Raw genomic sequence first — 14,514 nt, forward strand, 5'->3', positions numbered from 1 at the left:
AAGTTCTGAACTTAAAAAAAAAAAAAACGGGGGGGGGGGGTGTCAGGAAGGTGAACTCACAAGTGCATTTCCCCCAGGCACGGATGATGCTCCAGCCAGAGGTGGGCTGCAGAAGGCGCCGAGGGTCCGGGCGCACCGCAGTCCTCTCGGGACCGCAGGGGACCTGGGCCTGGGGAGCGGCGGAGGTGCGCGCGCGGCAGTGGGGTGCAGCCCGGCGCCGGGGACAGGTGAGGTGGAGGTCCGCGCCGGGCCAGGGGTCGGCCAGGCGCGCGCGCGGGGGTTGGGGGGTGCCTCGGAGGAGCCAGCTCCCTTCCGTCCCCCGCCCCTCGCCGCGCGGGGCCGGCCGGGCCGCTCCTCCCCTGGGTGGGTCCCCGCTCCTTTTCTGGCAGGGTCTATTTGCATAGAGGAAACTGCCCAAAGTGGCCGCTGTGGAGAAGCTGGTGGCGGAGAGGGGGGCGTGCGCCGCGCTCCGCTGCTGCCCGGAGGCCAAGCCCCGCACCCCGCCGACCTCGTGCCTCGGGCTCTGCCGCCGGCTCCCCGCGCGCCAGCCCGCGCCCGCGGCTCCTCACCGCCCCCCTGGGAGACCCACGCGCAACCCGCGCGCCATGAGCCCGGGCCAGCGCGCCGGCGGAGACGCGCGGAAGGACGGCGGGGCGGGCGGCGGGGGGCGCCCCGCGACGGCGGCCGTGGCCTGGGCGGTGAGCGCGTTGTGCCTGCTGCTCTCCGTGGGCTCAGCGGCCGCCTGCCTGCTGCTGGGCGCCCAGGCGGCCGCGCTGCAGGGCCGGGTGGCGGCGCTCGAGGAGGAGCGGGAGCTGCTGCGGCGACCGCCGGGCGCCCTGGCCGCCTGGGCCGAGCCGCACCTGGAGCGCCTGCTGCGCGAGGTGAGGGGCGCGGGGCGCGGGGGCGGCCAGGGGCAGGGGTTGTGCGCGGGGGGGCGCGGGCTGTGCGGCTGTGTCTCCGAGGAGGGGTCGCCGGGGCCTGCGCGTCGAGGGGAAGGCTGCGGGTGCGGGTCCCCGGGGGGGCGGGGGGGGGGCTCCTGCCGTCTCCCGCGTTCCAGGGCGCAGCGGCCGCGGGAAACGCGAGATGGAAGTGCCGTTTCGGGAACGAGCAGCGGGGAGGGAGAGGAAAGCCTACGGACTTAGAAACTGTGACAGACTTGGGGGCGAGTCTCCACGGGGGTGCGCGCTCCGACCGGTCCCCTCCCGCCGGCGCTGAGCGCCTGGCTCCTCGGTGCCGCCGGACGAATGACCAGGCTCGTGTGGGAAGAGTCGTGTGGGTGACTCGCCCCCGGTAGCCTCGCAACCACTGTGCCCTGGGCTGGTGTACCTGGAGAAGCGCGGGCTCCCCAGCAGGCCGGCGGCCAGGGCGGAGGGAAGCCTCGGACAGACCTGACGGCCAGGGCCCTTGCAGGGACCCGGTCAGCGCCACTTTCCCTGTCCACCTCCCTCCGGAAAGGCTTGTTTCCGAGCAGCTCCATCCTGGAAATGCTGTGTTCTGGGGCTCTTGGAGCTGAGTGCGCACCCAGTGCCTACGAAACCTGGTAGGATGACGGGAAGAAAAAAAAAAAAAAAGCCCAATTCTGGTTTCAAGCGATGCAGATACATGCTGAATTTTCATGCGCTCGTTGGAAGTGCCGTATGAGACGCTGTGACACTTCTACTAGGGTTGCGGTTGTGTGTCTTCAAAGCAGACGCCACCTTTGGAGCTGCAAAACCCTCACCCATCCATCATGTTCAATGAAAACCTCCATGTTTTGTGCGGCAGTGCCCCTCCCCTTAGAAATGAGACAGGCAGGTGGACTGGCCAGGGGGTCTCCTGGTTGTGCTCACCTCCCTTACCACCCTCTTCCTCCTGGGAAAAGCAGATCCCAAGTATCCTGCCCAGAGGCGCATCCTCAGTTGTAGCAGGAAAAGCGCCAGGGTTTCAAGGTAGAGGAGAGGTAGGCCAAGCCTGTTACTAACCGTTTCCCCTCAACTGTGCAAGCTGTGATCTTTATTCATGTATTACCCTGTGTATCCATGGTTGAGTGCCTTTGGAATCTCTGAGGGAATGGGAGAAGATTGTGCCACACCTTCTAATCCCGGGTACCTGTTCCTTATGACTTTAATTGAAGCCAGCGTTACCTCTCCTCCAGCAGCGTGGTTTGGGGCAGAATTGCTGCTTCGTGAATTGATTTCCTTCTTTTAGTCTTCAAAGTGCCCACAGACTTCGGAAATCTCCCCGGAGCCCCGCTGGCGACTGGTGCTGAAGCTTCCATAATTGCAGCCCATTATCTTTTGGCAAATCCCTAGAGACCAGGGTGTTGAATTGATTTATGGAGGCCCAGTAACATTTCTGTTACTGCAATAACTGGAGCCGTTCTTTCCAAGAGGAGGCCCCTCTTAGTAAAAATAAACTGCAAGCCCGGACCGAGTGAATCAGAAATCCCAGTAAAATATTTTTACAAGGAATTTGCCAATTGTGTCCAGGTTAATGGTGGTGGGGACAGGGCGGATGCCCTGGCAAAGCAGCCCCTGCTGAAAAGGGTGGATTCGCAAGTCCTGGACCTTGAGGCTTAAGGATCTGAGGGGAGAGACTGCAGTGGCTTCATTCTGCCCCCCTCCTGCGACACTGATTTTACCTGGGTGGGACTTCATGTCTCTGTCTCCGTCCCAGTCTCTCTGCTCTCCGTTAGAAAGGCCAAGGGCAAATTTCACATCCAGGGATTTCCACTTGAAATTCACTGCAGCATTCCGCAGGCTGGCGTGAGGACAGGATGTGTGTCCATGGGCAGGTTGTACTACCAGCTAACTAAACTTGGCTTAGTTGGGTTTAGTTAGTTGAAGAGCATATGCGCTTGGAGCACAGGTTGGAGGGTGGAATGTCAGAGATGCTGTGGTTTAATGCACTTGGAGTTGAACTTCTGGCTGTTTGGGGTCCCCTGTGAGAAGCCATCTCTCTCCCAGGGCACCGGTCTAGTCTGTCTGTTCCTGCAACAAGCCGTTCTTCTCACTAATGTCCCTGGATGGGACATGTAAGCCCCTGGCTGAGGTGGGAGTGGGAGGGTGTGGGAGGTGCATCTCAAGGAGTTGGTAATTGGCTTTATCTCCTTTTTTTTTTTTTAAGATTTTATTTATTTGACAGAGAGAGAGCCCAAGCAGGGGGAGGGGTAGAGGGATAGGGAGAAGCAGGCTTCCCGCTGAGCAGGGAGCCAGAGGACTCCAGAACAGGAGGCTCAATCCCTTGACCCTGGGATCATGACCTGAGCTGAAAGCAGATGCTTACCCAACTGAGCCACCCAGGCGCCCAGGGAATTGGCTTTAAATGGCTGTGAAGATACTTTTTTTTGAACCATTACATAGGAAGGACAAATAAATACTGAGCTGAAAATCTCTGAAGGGAAGAACATTTGAACTTGAACATGGTTTCCAGCTCCAATTTGTTTTCAGGGAAGCATCTTTTGAGTCTGTGGCTGAAGTAGTTACGCATGCGAGGGTGCCTTCAGCTTGTCCTTTATCAACAAGCTTGTTTTCCGAGTTTCAGAGGCAGAAACCACATCCAAATTGAGGAAGAGAAATCCTTGCCAACCACACACAACTTTAATGTCAGAAAAAAACATTACAAAATAAGCCAACAAAAGCCACTGTTAATAAGGGACCCAATGTCTTTGTTCCCTTGGGAACAAAAGTGTGACATAACTTTTTTGGGGGGACTGGCTGCTGTGCCTGATAATGTAGATACAGAAGCTCCAAAAAAGGAATATTCATGCTAACTTGGGATTACTAAAGACCCTTCCCATGATCCAAAAATGAAAGAAATGGTTTTCATAAGATGAAAAAGTCGTTAACGATAGTATCTTCATTATGACCCGAAAATATAAATGCACAACAAACATCTGATATTATGCTTTTAAGGTGCCTTAGATAGGTTGCCGAAGTAATCAACCCCCCACTCATTACACCTATAATTACAGTATTACAACAGCTTAAATTTTAGAGTAAATAAAATAGCTTTCATACTCCAGTAACAAATTTAATGCAAGGATTAAAGAAATATTTAGCTGTATTCAGAGGAGAGCATTTCCAGCTTACAGTGGATTTATTTTGGCTCCTGGTCTTCCATTGTCCAGACCAATCAGTTTGAAAACAAGAAAAACTCAGAGACTCAGGGTAAAATTCAGTTTTCTCCCCTACCATCAACTACTACATGTATTGGTTAAATTACCGTAAAACCCAGAATCACATGCAGCTTTCTTGGCCTCTGCGGTGGCCTGCCACTTATCAGGACTGCCCTATGGAGAACATGTTAATAAAGAGCCAGTTTTTGAATCCCATGGCTCAACAGGAGATGGGAGGGTCAATAGTAGCTCCATTTGTTTCCTTGACATTTCCTGGCTCCCAGACCAAAAAGTTTCTTTCTGGTGACTTCCTGCATGCTTACTTTCTCCCTTTATTTTTTCCTTCTTTTTTTTTATTTTTTTTAATTTTTTGGTGGGGAAGCAATTTGGGAGAGCTTTATAAAATAGCAACATGTTTAGGAAAAGGTGAAAGATTTATGCAATCTGAAGAGAAACCAGAGTATTAAAACATAGCAGTGTGTGGGTGGCTCAGTCGGCTGAGCAACGGACTCTTGGTTTCGGCTCAGGTCATGATCTCAGGGTCGTGAGACTGAGCCCCACATCGGGCTCGGCGCTCAGCAGTCTGCTTGTCTCTCTCCCTCTGCCCCTCCCCCACTCACACTCATCCTCTCTTTCTCTTTCTCTCTTAAATAAATAAATCTTTAAAAAGTAACAGCATGGGGCGCCTGGGTGGCTCAGTCGTTAAGCGTCTGCCTTCGGCTCAGTTCATGATCCCGGGGTCCTGGGATCGAGCCCCGCATTGGGCTCCCTGCTCCGTGGGGAGCCTGCTTCTCCCTCTCCCACTCCCCCTGCTTGTGTTCCCTCTCTCACTGTCTCTCTCTGTCAAATAAACAAATAAAATCTTAAAAAAAAAAAAAAAATTCTTTAAAAAAATTTTTTAAAAAAAGGTAGCAGCATGTTTAGAACAAGCCAACTGTCAGGACATTTCTTTTGCAAACGTATTTTGGAAATGTTTGAATGGGACTTTTACATACTGGTTTCGAAGGTTTGCGGCATGGCTCCTGAGGTTGGGTCGTCCCATGAACTGAATGAATTTATCCCAGTAGGCAGAGAAGGGCTCTGGTCCTACCATTTACTAGCTGTGTCATCTAACCTCTTCAACCTCTTTCCTAATGTGCAGCTCACAACTACCTGTGCAGGGACAAGCAAATACAATAATATAGAGGAAGGCATTGGTCAGTAAGTGTGCTTTTGATGGTGAGTAGCGGAATAGCCGAGCGTGGTGCCTTCAACAATACAGTCATTGAATTATCTTGTGTAACCAGAGGAGCCTGGAAGTTAGTCAGCAGTTCTGAGTTAGTTCAGTGAGTCGGCCACCAGTGGGTCTGGGTCAGTGTCTGCCATTCTCTGGGCTTTTCCTCATGGTGTCAAGATGGCTGCTGCAGCTCCGAGCTCGTATCTTCACACAAGAGTAACCGAGGTAGAAGGGAAGGGGGCAGGAGAAAGAGTCCTCTTCTCAAGAGGCTTTCTCTTTTGTTTGAGTCAGAGGCGGGGAAGCTCCCAGCACCTCTCAGAAGACTCCCCGTATGGCCGCCGAGCAGAGCCAGCGCCCACGATTGCCATCATCCTGTCACTGGCAAGGGTAATGGGCTTGCCATAGGAGGCTTGGACCAATCTTGATTTCTCCCCTGGGAATGTTTTGGGGAACAACCAGCAGTGTCAGGTGGGGCCTGTAGAAGGTGACCCCAGAGGAGGATGGGGATGTGCTGGGGGGGTGGTCATCCACTGACCTACCACAGTTTTCATACCCACACCTGCTTTGGGAACATTCCTCAGCCACAAAATTTCTGTTTCCTTTGGGGTCCTGATTCTAGCTCTGCCCCCAGTCAGAGTCAAAGGCAAGGTTGGTGCGTTCGGGGATTCCCTCTGGCACAACGCCATTCTTGGCAGTTTATGGTCTTTAACCCTTCAGTGGACGCTTCAGTGGACCCTTCAGTGGACCCCATAATGGGGAAGTGGGAATACCTATGTCACCCTGCAGTAGGTGGAGGAGGCTGTGAGGCTGGAGAAACTGGCTCAGCCACTGCGAGGACAAGATCACTACACCCAGACTGCTGTATGGAGCCCTCTGTACCCATTAGGTATGTGCCCAGACAGCTCTCCTCTTTGTCCTCCCTTACCCCCAGCCATGGGTCTCTGTGGCTTTTCTCAGCAGCCATATGTCACCATGACCCCCAGATTCCCTTCCAGAGCATGTGCAATTATAACCATGGTCCCCAGAGCAAGATGTCCCCTGTACCCTCAGGAGCATCATCTCGTTAGATTCAGCCTTTCTACATGTCCTTGGACTCTTGCACCTTCAAATAGCAATGTGATGGGACCCCAGCTTGGACTGACTTTAATTAGAGAATTTATCGGGGCGCCTGGGTGGCTCCATCAGTTAAGCATCCCACTCTTGATCTCAGCTCAGGTCTTGATCTCAGGGTTGTGAGTTTGAGCCCCAAGTTAGGGCACTAATCCCATCATGAGGCTCCACACTCGTTTCCTCCTCACCTCCCAAAGTTCCCACCTGCTAATACCATCACACTGGAGATTAGGTTTCAACACAGGGGTGAGCTCTGGGCACTGGATCCCCTGCCCTTCACCTTCAGGGCCCCACAGGGTTTTGGTATAATCCTATACCTTCAGAGAAGCCGTATCCTCTACCAGATTTCTACACGTTTCTCCCTTTCCCCTAATTAATTCTATCCCCGACCATGAGGCATTGGTAGGTGTTGCTGGAAAATGGCATTCTTCCAAACCTGCTCTTTGTGGGGTTAGGTGCAGACCCTTTTGTCTTTGCCCCTTGCCGTGCTCGCCGGCTCTCCAGCTCCCACTGCTGCTGAGCTGTGGCCACCTCCTTATCCAGGATATTAGACCCAGTGTTGGGCAATAGCATGCCAGTTTGGCTACCCTTCCCTTTCCTCCTTTTCTTAAAAACAAAACAACAAAAAACCCCAAAGTGTATGTTGCTTTAACATGATTCATGTTATTGATAACCCCACCACCCTAAAACAAGGACTATTTAACATTTTGCATAATTTTGTCCAGTCCTTCATCCTCGGAGATTTACACCCACCCAATGCTAACCACAGAGCGTGCACCATGTATAGCTTGCGTGTGTGCATTCCGACCTTACATCAAAAATGTTTTTCCAGGGGCTGCACAGTCTTTCACAGCTGTATCTGACCCCATCAATGGAATCTGCATCTTTCTGTCCACCCAGAATCTAGGCTTCCTCCACATTTTTGTTGGCACAGAAAATGGCACAGCCAGTGGCATCCTGGGGAAGTGTCTTCCTTCTGTTATTCTCTAGGATGTAAGTAACTGCCTAAAGAGGAACATCTTTAGGGCTTTGTTTTTTGTTTCCTTTTTAGAATATCCAGGTTTGTCCAGGCCAGGCTCGTTTATCTGCCTGTGGTATTCCAAAACTGTACCCTTGTGAAGTCACGTTTTCTGATGGACAGCGTGGAGTCCATCTGTCTTTTGGTTGGATTTTTAATTTCAGTTGGATTTGTTGTTGTTGAAAGCAAAAGGCAACTGATAACAAAGAAAGCCTTAAAACAAGATCCAGAAACACTGACGATTCATCGCAGTGATTTCAGGCTCCTGTTTTGGTTTGGTGCCACCAACCCCTTTCTGGAATAGCTTTTTGGAAGTGCCAGGCATCGCACCCACTGCGCTCCCATGACGTCTTTCTAAGTCCGCGAACAAATGTAATTTGGTTTTGGGAGTGCTCTCTGGAGGCCACACACGACCTCCAGCTCCTTCCTCGTTCAATTTTCTCCCACATGTTGGATCAGGATTAATCTTTAATTGACACAGGCCCTCAGAAGACATCGCTTCATCATGTCCAGAAATAGATTTCAGGACAAAGCACGAATCCTTGAGAGAAGAAATAAATTTGCAGAAATAGTTTTAAAGGAAGGGGCGTCAGTGTGCTCCTGGAGGCGATGGAGTGCCTCTCTTGTAGGATTTACCCTGGGCAGAAGGGGCAATGACTGGCCCCAGGTAGCAGCGATTGTCTGAACCCCAGCAACCTGACTCCTGGTCCTGAGCCCTTTCCCTCAGCCTCACAGCTGCAGAAAGCAGTCATCGAGCCCAGGGCAGCAGCCTTTCCTGCCAGTGTGGACACCCTCCATAGGGGGCAGACGTGTGGATGGCAGGGAGCACTTTAGCTTTAAGCGGATCCGAGTTCATATCCCAGCTCTGCCATCTCCCAGCTGTGTCACTTTGGGTAAATGACTGCTTTTCCAAACCTCTGTTTTGCATGTGTGGTTTTTTTTAAAATATTTTATTTATTTCTTTGAGAGAGGGAGGGGGACAAGCAGACTATGCACTGAGCACAGAGCTCGACGTGGGGCTCGATCCCAGGACCCCGAGATCAGGACCTGAGCTGAAACCAAGAATCAGACACTCCACCGACTGAGCCCCCCAGGCGCCCCTGCCCGGCTGTTAAATGGGGATTATAATACGTGCGTCATGAGGTTTCCATGGGGATTAAACAAGCCGATGGCCCAAAGTGCCCCAGATGTCATCCACCTCCCGCTCATGGCTGTTCCTAGTGGAAGGCTTTCTTTGGGTGCATCCAGAAGGTGCATGTATATGCTTGTTTACATTGGAGAGGAAGCTCCATGGTCCCTTTAACGCTGGGATTCCACCAGCCCCCGGAGGCTACACAGAAGTGGAAATGGTATTAACCCAGGTCCAGTGTCCGCGTCAGTGATGGGAAGTGGGACTGCTTGGTCACTGAAGAAAAGCAGGGGCTGAATTGGCTTCATAAGTCCATTTTTCCCCCCAGTTTCTCGTTTCAGCGGAATGAGATTTTTTTCATTTAAACACACACACACAAATTCATGTTTATGACCAAAATAAAAACCTAATTATTCACAAAAATTATTAGATGGATTTTTCTTTGTGAAAGGGCACCCGAACACCTAATAAATTCGCTTTAAATAATAAGTCTGTTCTTGCAGTTACACAACATGGCACGAACACCCCCCAAATGCTCATGATTAACCTGATGGATTAGAGGCCTCACACACATCCATTGGTAAATGAGAAAATCTTTATTTTTTTGATGTAGCCGCAAAATCAGGGTTGGGGGGGGAAACGCTTTCAAATGGGTATTTTCAGCTTCTAAAACGGACTTTGCCTCCAACTTTGAGTTGTGAAACAAGTCATAAAGCAATTACAGTGATTTCTGGGGTTTTTAGGAGACAGTTTAAATAAAACCTACCCAGCTTTGGGCCTCCCAGGAGGATCTTCACACACACAAAAACGCGGTCTGTCCATTGATTTAATGGTGCCTTTTCCATCTCCGTCCACGGCATTTTCTTTGCAGCCCCATGGTATAGTGTAGTCAAATGAAGAGCAAGTTCACGTGGCAGTTGGACTGGGGTGTGTGGCCTGTGTGTGAGGGTGAGCCACTATGAGGTCTGGAGGGCACAAGAGTGTGTGCAGGTAGTGCAAATGCACGTGAGAGCAAGTGTGCATGTGTGTGAGTGTGGACGCACGTGAGTGTGTGCATACAGATGCATGCATGTGAGTGTGCATGCATGCACGTGAGTGCATATGAGAGTGTGCACGCACGTGTGTGCATATAGATGCACATGTGTGAAAGTGTGTGCACGCATGTGAATGTGCCTTTGAGTGTATGCATATAGATGCATGCATGTGAGTGTGCATGCACATGAGAGTGTGTGCATGCATGTGAGTGACTTTGAGTGTGTGCATATAGATGCCTGCATGTGAGTACATGTGAGTGTGCCTTTGAGTGTGCACATATAGATACGTGCGTGTGAGTGTGCGTGCTTGTATGTGTGTACTCACATGAGTGCATATAGATGCATGTGTGTGTGCATGCATGTGAGAGTGTGCATGCATGTGTGCATATAGGTGCATGCATGTGAGTGCATGCGAGTGTGCACGCACGAGTCTGAATGCACGTGAGTGTGTGCACGCATGTGAATGTGCCATTGAGTGTATGCATATAGATGCGCACGTGAGTGCATCTGTGTGTGCATACACGTGTGTGCATATAGATGCATGCGTGTGAAAGTGTGCATGCATGTGAATGTGCCTTTGAGTGTGTGCGCGCACGTGTGTGCATATAGATGCATGTGTGTGAGTGTGCTTGTGTGTGAGTGTGCACGCACATGAATGTGCATATAGATGCGTGTGTGTGTATGCATGCGTGCCCGTGGGTGTGCATATGGGCGTGTGCGGGCACATACGCACCACAGAGATTGTCCCACCTGGGTCCTCCTGAAAGCCCCTTTCACTGGGCCCTCCAGCTCCTGCTGCGGGCTCCAGAGCAGCAAGATCTGGGTCTGCGTCTGGAGCTCCCTTTAAGCCAGCTGCAGTGGCCAGGGACAAATGCGTTGCCTTTTCCAAGCCCCTCCTTCCTCCTCTGGAAAGAGGGTGCCAGTGTCTGCTTCACTCCGCTTCCCTGAGGATGAAGTGACACTCACTTCCCAGGACAGTGAGTGAGCCATCGGTCTCCCCTTGCTCCCCGCTCTGCTAATCCTGCCTGTGGAGTGTCCATTAACCTCCGGGGCCAGGGCCCTTCCTGGGGCCAATTCCTCCTCCTCCCCCTGCCTGTAGCAAGGCTCATCCCCGGGGCTAAGAATGGGGTGAGCTGGAGAAAGATGCCTCATCCCAGCTGGGTGGTCCTGGGACGATTCCTTCCTGGGCTTTCTTCTGTCCCCTTCCGTTAGCACCTGGCCCTTCTGGAGATGCTTGGTCTCTCTAGGTCCTGTCACCCCGTGCCTCAGGCAGACCCAGCAGCTCTGCATTCTTGCTCATCTTCCTAAATAGCCTCAGTGGGATCTCCCTCCCCTTGCTCCCCATCCACCCTGAATGCCACCCTCAATGACTCCCGTGGCCTGTGGGCCCTCACTTGGCTCTGAGGTCAGGCGTCCATGTCCTTCTAGCCTCCCCACTACCTGCTCACCCATCTGTCCCCATAGGAGGCGGGTGGGGTGTTGGGGGGACCCCATCTGTCTTTGTCTGCTCAGGGTGCCCTAACAAAGTACCACAGTCAGGGGGGCATAAACAACAGAAGAGTCTGGAAGCCAGAGGTCAGGGTGTCGGCTGGGTTGGTTTCCCCTGAGGCCTCTCCTCGGCCGGCAGATGAGCGTGCTCTCTCTGTGTCCTCTCTCATGGTCTTCCCTCTGTGTGTCCATATCCTAATCTCTTCTAGAAGGACATCAGTCACATTGGATTAGGGCCCACCTCATAGTTGACCTCATTTTGGCTTCATCACCTCTTTAAAGACCATGTCTCCAAATACAGTCACATTCTGAGGGACTGGGGTTAGGACCTCAACATACGGACTCTGGGGGGACGTGAGTCGGCCTGAGACGCTGTCAGATCAGATGACAGGCCAGGAGAAACCACAGGCATTCTGCGTGGACGAGACCGAGAGGCGAGGGTCAGGGGAAGCAGGCCACCTCGGTGTGGGGACTGTGGCAGGGTCTGGCTCGGTGACCCGGACTGCGGGAGAAGGCTGGCTGGGCCATGAGAAGGCTTTGGAGGACCTGCCGGGGGCAGCCCGGGGGCTGTCCTCAGCCTGTCGAAAGCCGTGGTGGAGAATGTCCACCCCCCACCCAGGGCTGTGGATAGGATTTCGTCCTGTCAGCCTGTGTGGTGAATCTTAGTAGATTTTGACAGGAAGGGATGTGTGTCTTTGAAAAATCATAAGTGGGAACACGAGGGACACCTGGGTGGCTCAGTCAGTTCAGTGTCTGCCTTTGGCTCAGGTCATGATCCCAGGGTCCTGGGTTCGAGTTCCGCATCGGGCTCCCTGCTCAGTGGGGAGTCTGCTTCTCCCTCTCCCTCTGCCGGCCACTCCCCCTGCTTGTGCTCGCGCATGCCCTCTCTCTGACAAATAAATAAAATCTTTGAAAAATAAATAAATAGGAACGCGAATTAACGATTGCTGAAGAATTGCTTCTCGTTTGCACACTGAATGTTTCAAAGCATGCCAACGTGTTTCAGGACTGAGCAGGGACCCCCAAGGAAATGTGTGCCCATATGGTTTGGAAGTCACTCAGTGTGCCAGTGGGAGTCACTGAGGAAACCCCACGTCCCTTAGAGAAACGTGTCTGAGCTCCTGCCAAATGCCAGCCTTCGGCTAGCTGTTCTCACCGACTATCTTCCTTTGACTCTGGCGGGGTTTACCTTGCACCAAGGTGGAACCCCAAGCCCGGTGGCATGAAGTGATGCCTTCTGACCCCAGGACACCTGTTCCCCCACCCTAGGGGTTGGGGAGCAAGCCTGTGGGAACCAGGGCCAGAGTGTTTTTGTTTTTATCATTTTTCAAAGGTATATTTGACACGTAATGAACTCCAAATATTTTAAAATTACAATTTGAGACATTGTGACCATATGGGTACAAACATGAAACCATCTCCACAGTCAAGGTAGTGAACATATCCATCACCCTCAAAAGCTTCACCTGCCCCCTTGAGTTCTGTCCCTTCCCACCTGCCACCCAGGTATTGCTGATTTCTCTCACTATTGAATCATCTTTTTTCTTAGGATTTTTATATGAATAGGATGACACAAAATTATGCTTTTTTTTTTTTTTTTTTTTACAGGGGGTGGGGTGTCTGGTTTCCTTCATGAGAGATGCATTGATATGTTTGCATATATTATTAGTTCCTTTTTTTTCCTTACCAAGTGTTATTTCATCATAGAGAGATGCCATCCTTTGTTTATCCCCTCACCTGTTGATGGACATTTGGGTTGTTTGCAGTTTGGGGTGATTACAAATAAAGCTGCTGTTAACATTTGTGTACAAGTCTTTGTATGGACACAAATGCTTTGTGTCTCTTGGTTATGCAGACCTTGGAATGAGGTGGTTGATCGTCTGATGGGTGTATGATTTAACTTTTCAAGAAGCTGCCCAGCTGTTGTGCAAACTTATCGTATCATTTTACATTCCCACCAGCAGCATAAATAGAACAAGAGTTCTATGTATTCACGTAATGCGTCCTTTTCCCTCTGGCTGCTTTTAACATTTTCTCTTGATCACTGGTTTGAAGCAATTGCTTTGGTGTGATTTTTGTCATGTTTATTGTGCTTGTGTTTCCCTGAGATTCTTGGATCTGTGGGTTTATGGTTTTCATCAAACTTTGAACAATGTTCTGACCCTCACTGCTTCACATATTTTTGTCTGTTTTCTCCCTTTCTCACTCTCTCTCCCTCTCCCAATCTGGGGACTCCACTCATCTGTGCACTTGAAGACCCAAAGTTCACTGATGCTCTTCTTCTTCTTTTCTTTTTCATTCTTTCTCTGTGTTCATTTTGGATAATTTCTATTGCTGTCTTCAGGTTCACTAATCTTCTCTTCTGCGGTGTCTAATCTTGCCATCAATCCCCTCTGTCCTGTCTTTCACCTCAGACATGGTAGTTTTCCCTCTAGAATTTCAGTGCAGATATTTTAGTATCTTTGACGCCTCTACTGAACTCCCTGAACATGTTCCACGTAGTTACAAGGTCTGCGGGGGCTAATTCTAACCTCTGTGGCAGTTGTGGGTCTGTTTCAGTTCACTGATTTTTCTCTTTATGGGGGTCTTCCTGCTGGTAATTTCTTATTAGACGCCAAACGTTATAATTTTTACCTCAATGGGTGTTGAATATTTTTGTATTTCTGTAAATTTTCATGAGCTTTGTTGGGTTACAGTTGTTTGGAAATAGTTGGATCCTTTGGGTCCTGATTTTAGGATCCATTAGGTGGAACCAGAGCCAGGGTAGTCTAGGACTGATTACTCCCTATCTCTGAGGCAAGACCCTTCTTGGTGCTCTACTCACTGGTTTATGATCATGAATGAGGGAGTTCACCTATCTGGCTGGGGGAGTGGGTACCCTTCCCAGCCCCGTGTAAGAGCTCCATGCTGTTCCCTGCATTCTTTTGGGTGGTTCTTCCCCTGGCCTCGGGTCATCGCCTCCCCCATGTACTGATCAGTGCTCCATGGAACATCTGCAAAGAACCCTCCCAGGTCTCTGGTTCTCTCGGGTCCTCTGCTCTGCAGCCCCAACTGCCTGGCATGGGAGTCCATCTCTTTTTTAATTACATTTTCTTTTTTTTTTTTTTAAGATTTTATTTATTTATTTGAGAGAGAGAGAGAGAGCACATGAGAGGGGGGAGGGTCAGAGGGAGAAGCAGACTCCCTGCCAAGCAGGGAGCCCAATGCGGGACTCGATCCTGGGACTCCAGGATCATGACCTGAGCCAAAGGCAGCCGCTTAACCGACTGAGCCACCCAGGCGCCCTCCATCTCTTTTTAAAAAAAACATTTATTTTATTTAAATTCAATTAATTAACACAGAGTGTATTATTAGTTTCAGGGGTAGAGTTCAGTGATCCATCAGTTGCATACAACACCCGGTGCTCATACCATCACATGCCCT

At 51.0% G+C, this 14,514-nt stretch overlaps 1 protein-coding gene across 2 annotated transcripts in view; it reads left to right on the forward strand.

Annotated features, from left to right (window-relative positions):
• Positions 1 to 605: 605 nt before the first annotated feature.
• Positions 606 to 14,514, forward strand: part of COL23A1 (collagen type XXIII alpha 1 chain) — a 314,520-nt gene continuing 300,611 nt past the window's right edge. For both annotated transcript variants that reach the window (XM_054511118.2, XM_064595788.1), the window contains exon 1: positions 606 to 881. In XM_054511118.2, coding sequence (XP_054367093.1) covers positions 606 to 881 — 276 coding nt within the window. The remainder of the gene's footprint in view (positions 882 to 14,514) is intronic.

Source organism: Mirounga angustirostris, unplaced genomic scaffold (genome assembly GCF_029215605.1).
Source record: "Mirounga angustirostris isolate CCGP_5_RB_7025 unplaced genomic scaffold, mMirAng1.0.hap1 SCAF_7, whole genome shotgun sequence".
Taxonomy (NCBI): Eukaryota; Metazoa; Chordata; class Mammalia; order Carnivora; family Phocidae; genus Mirounga; species Mirounga angustirostris.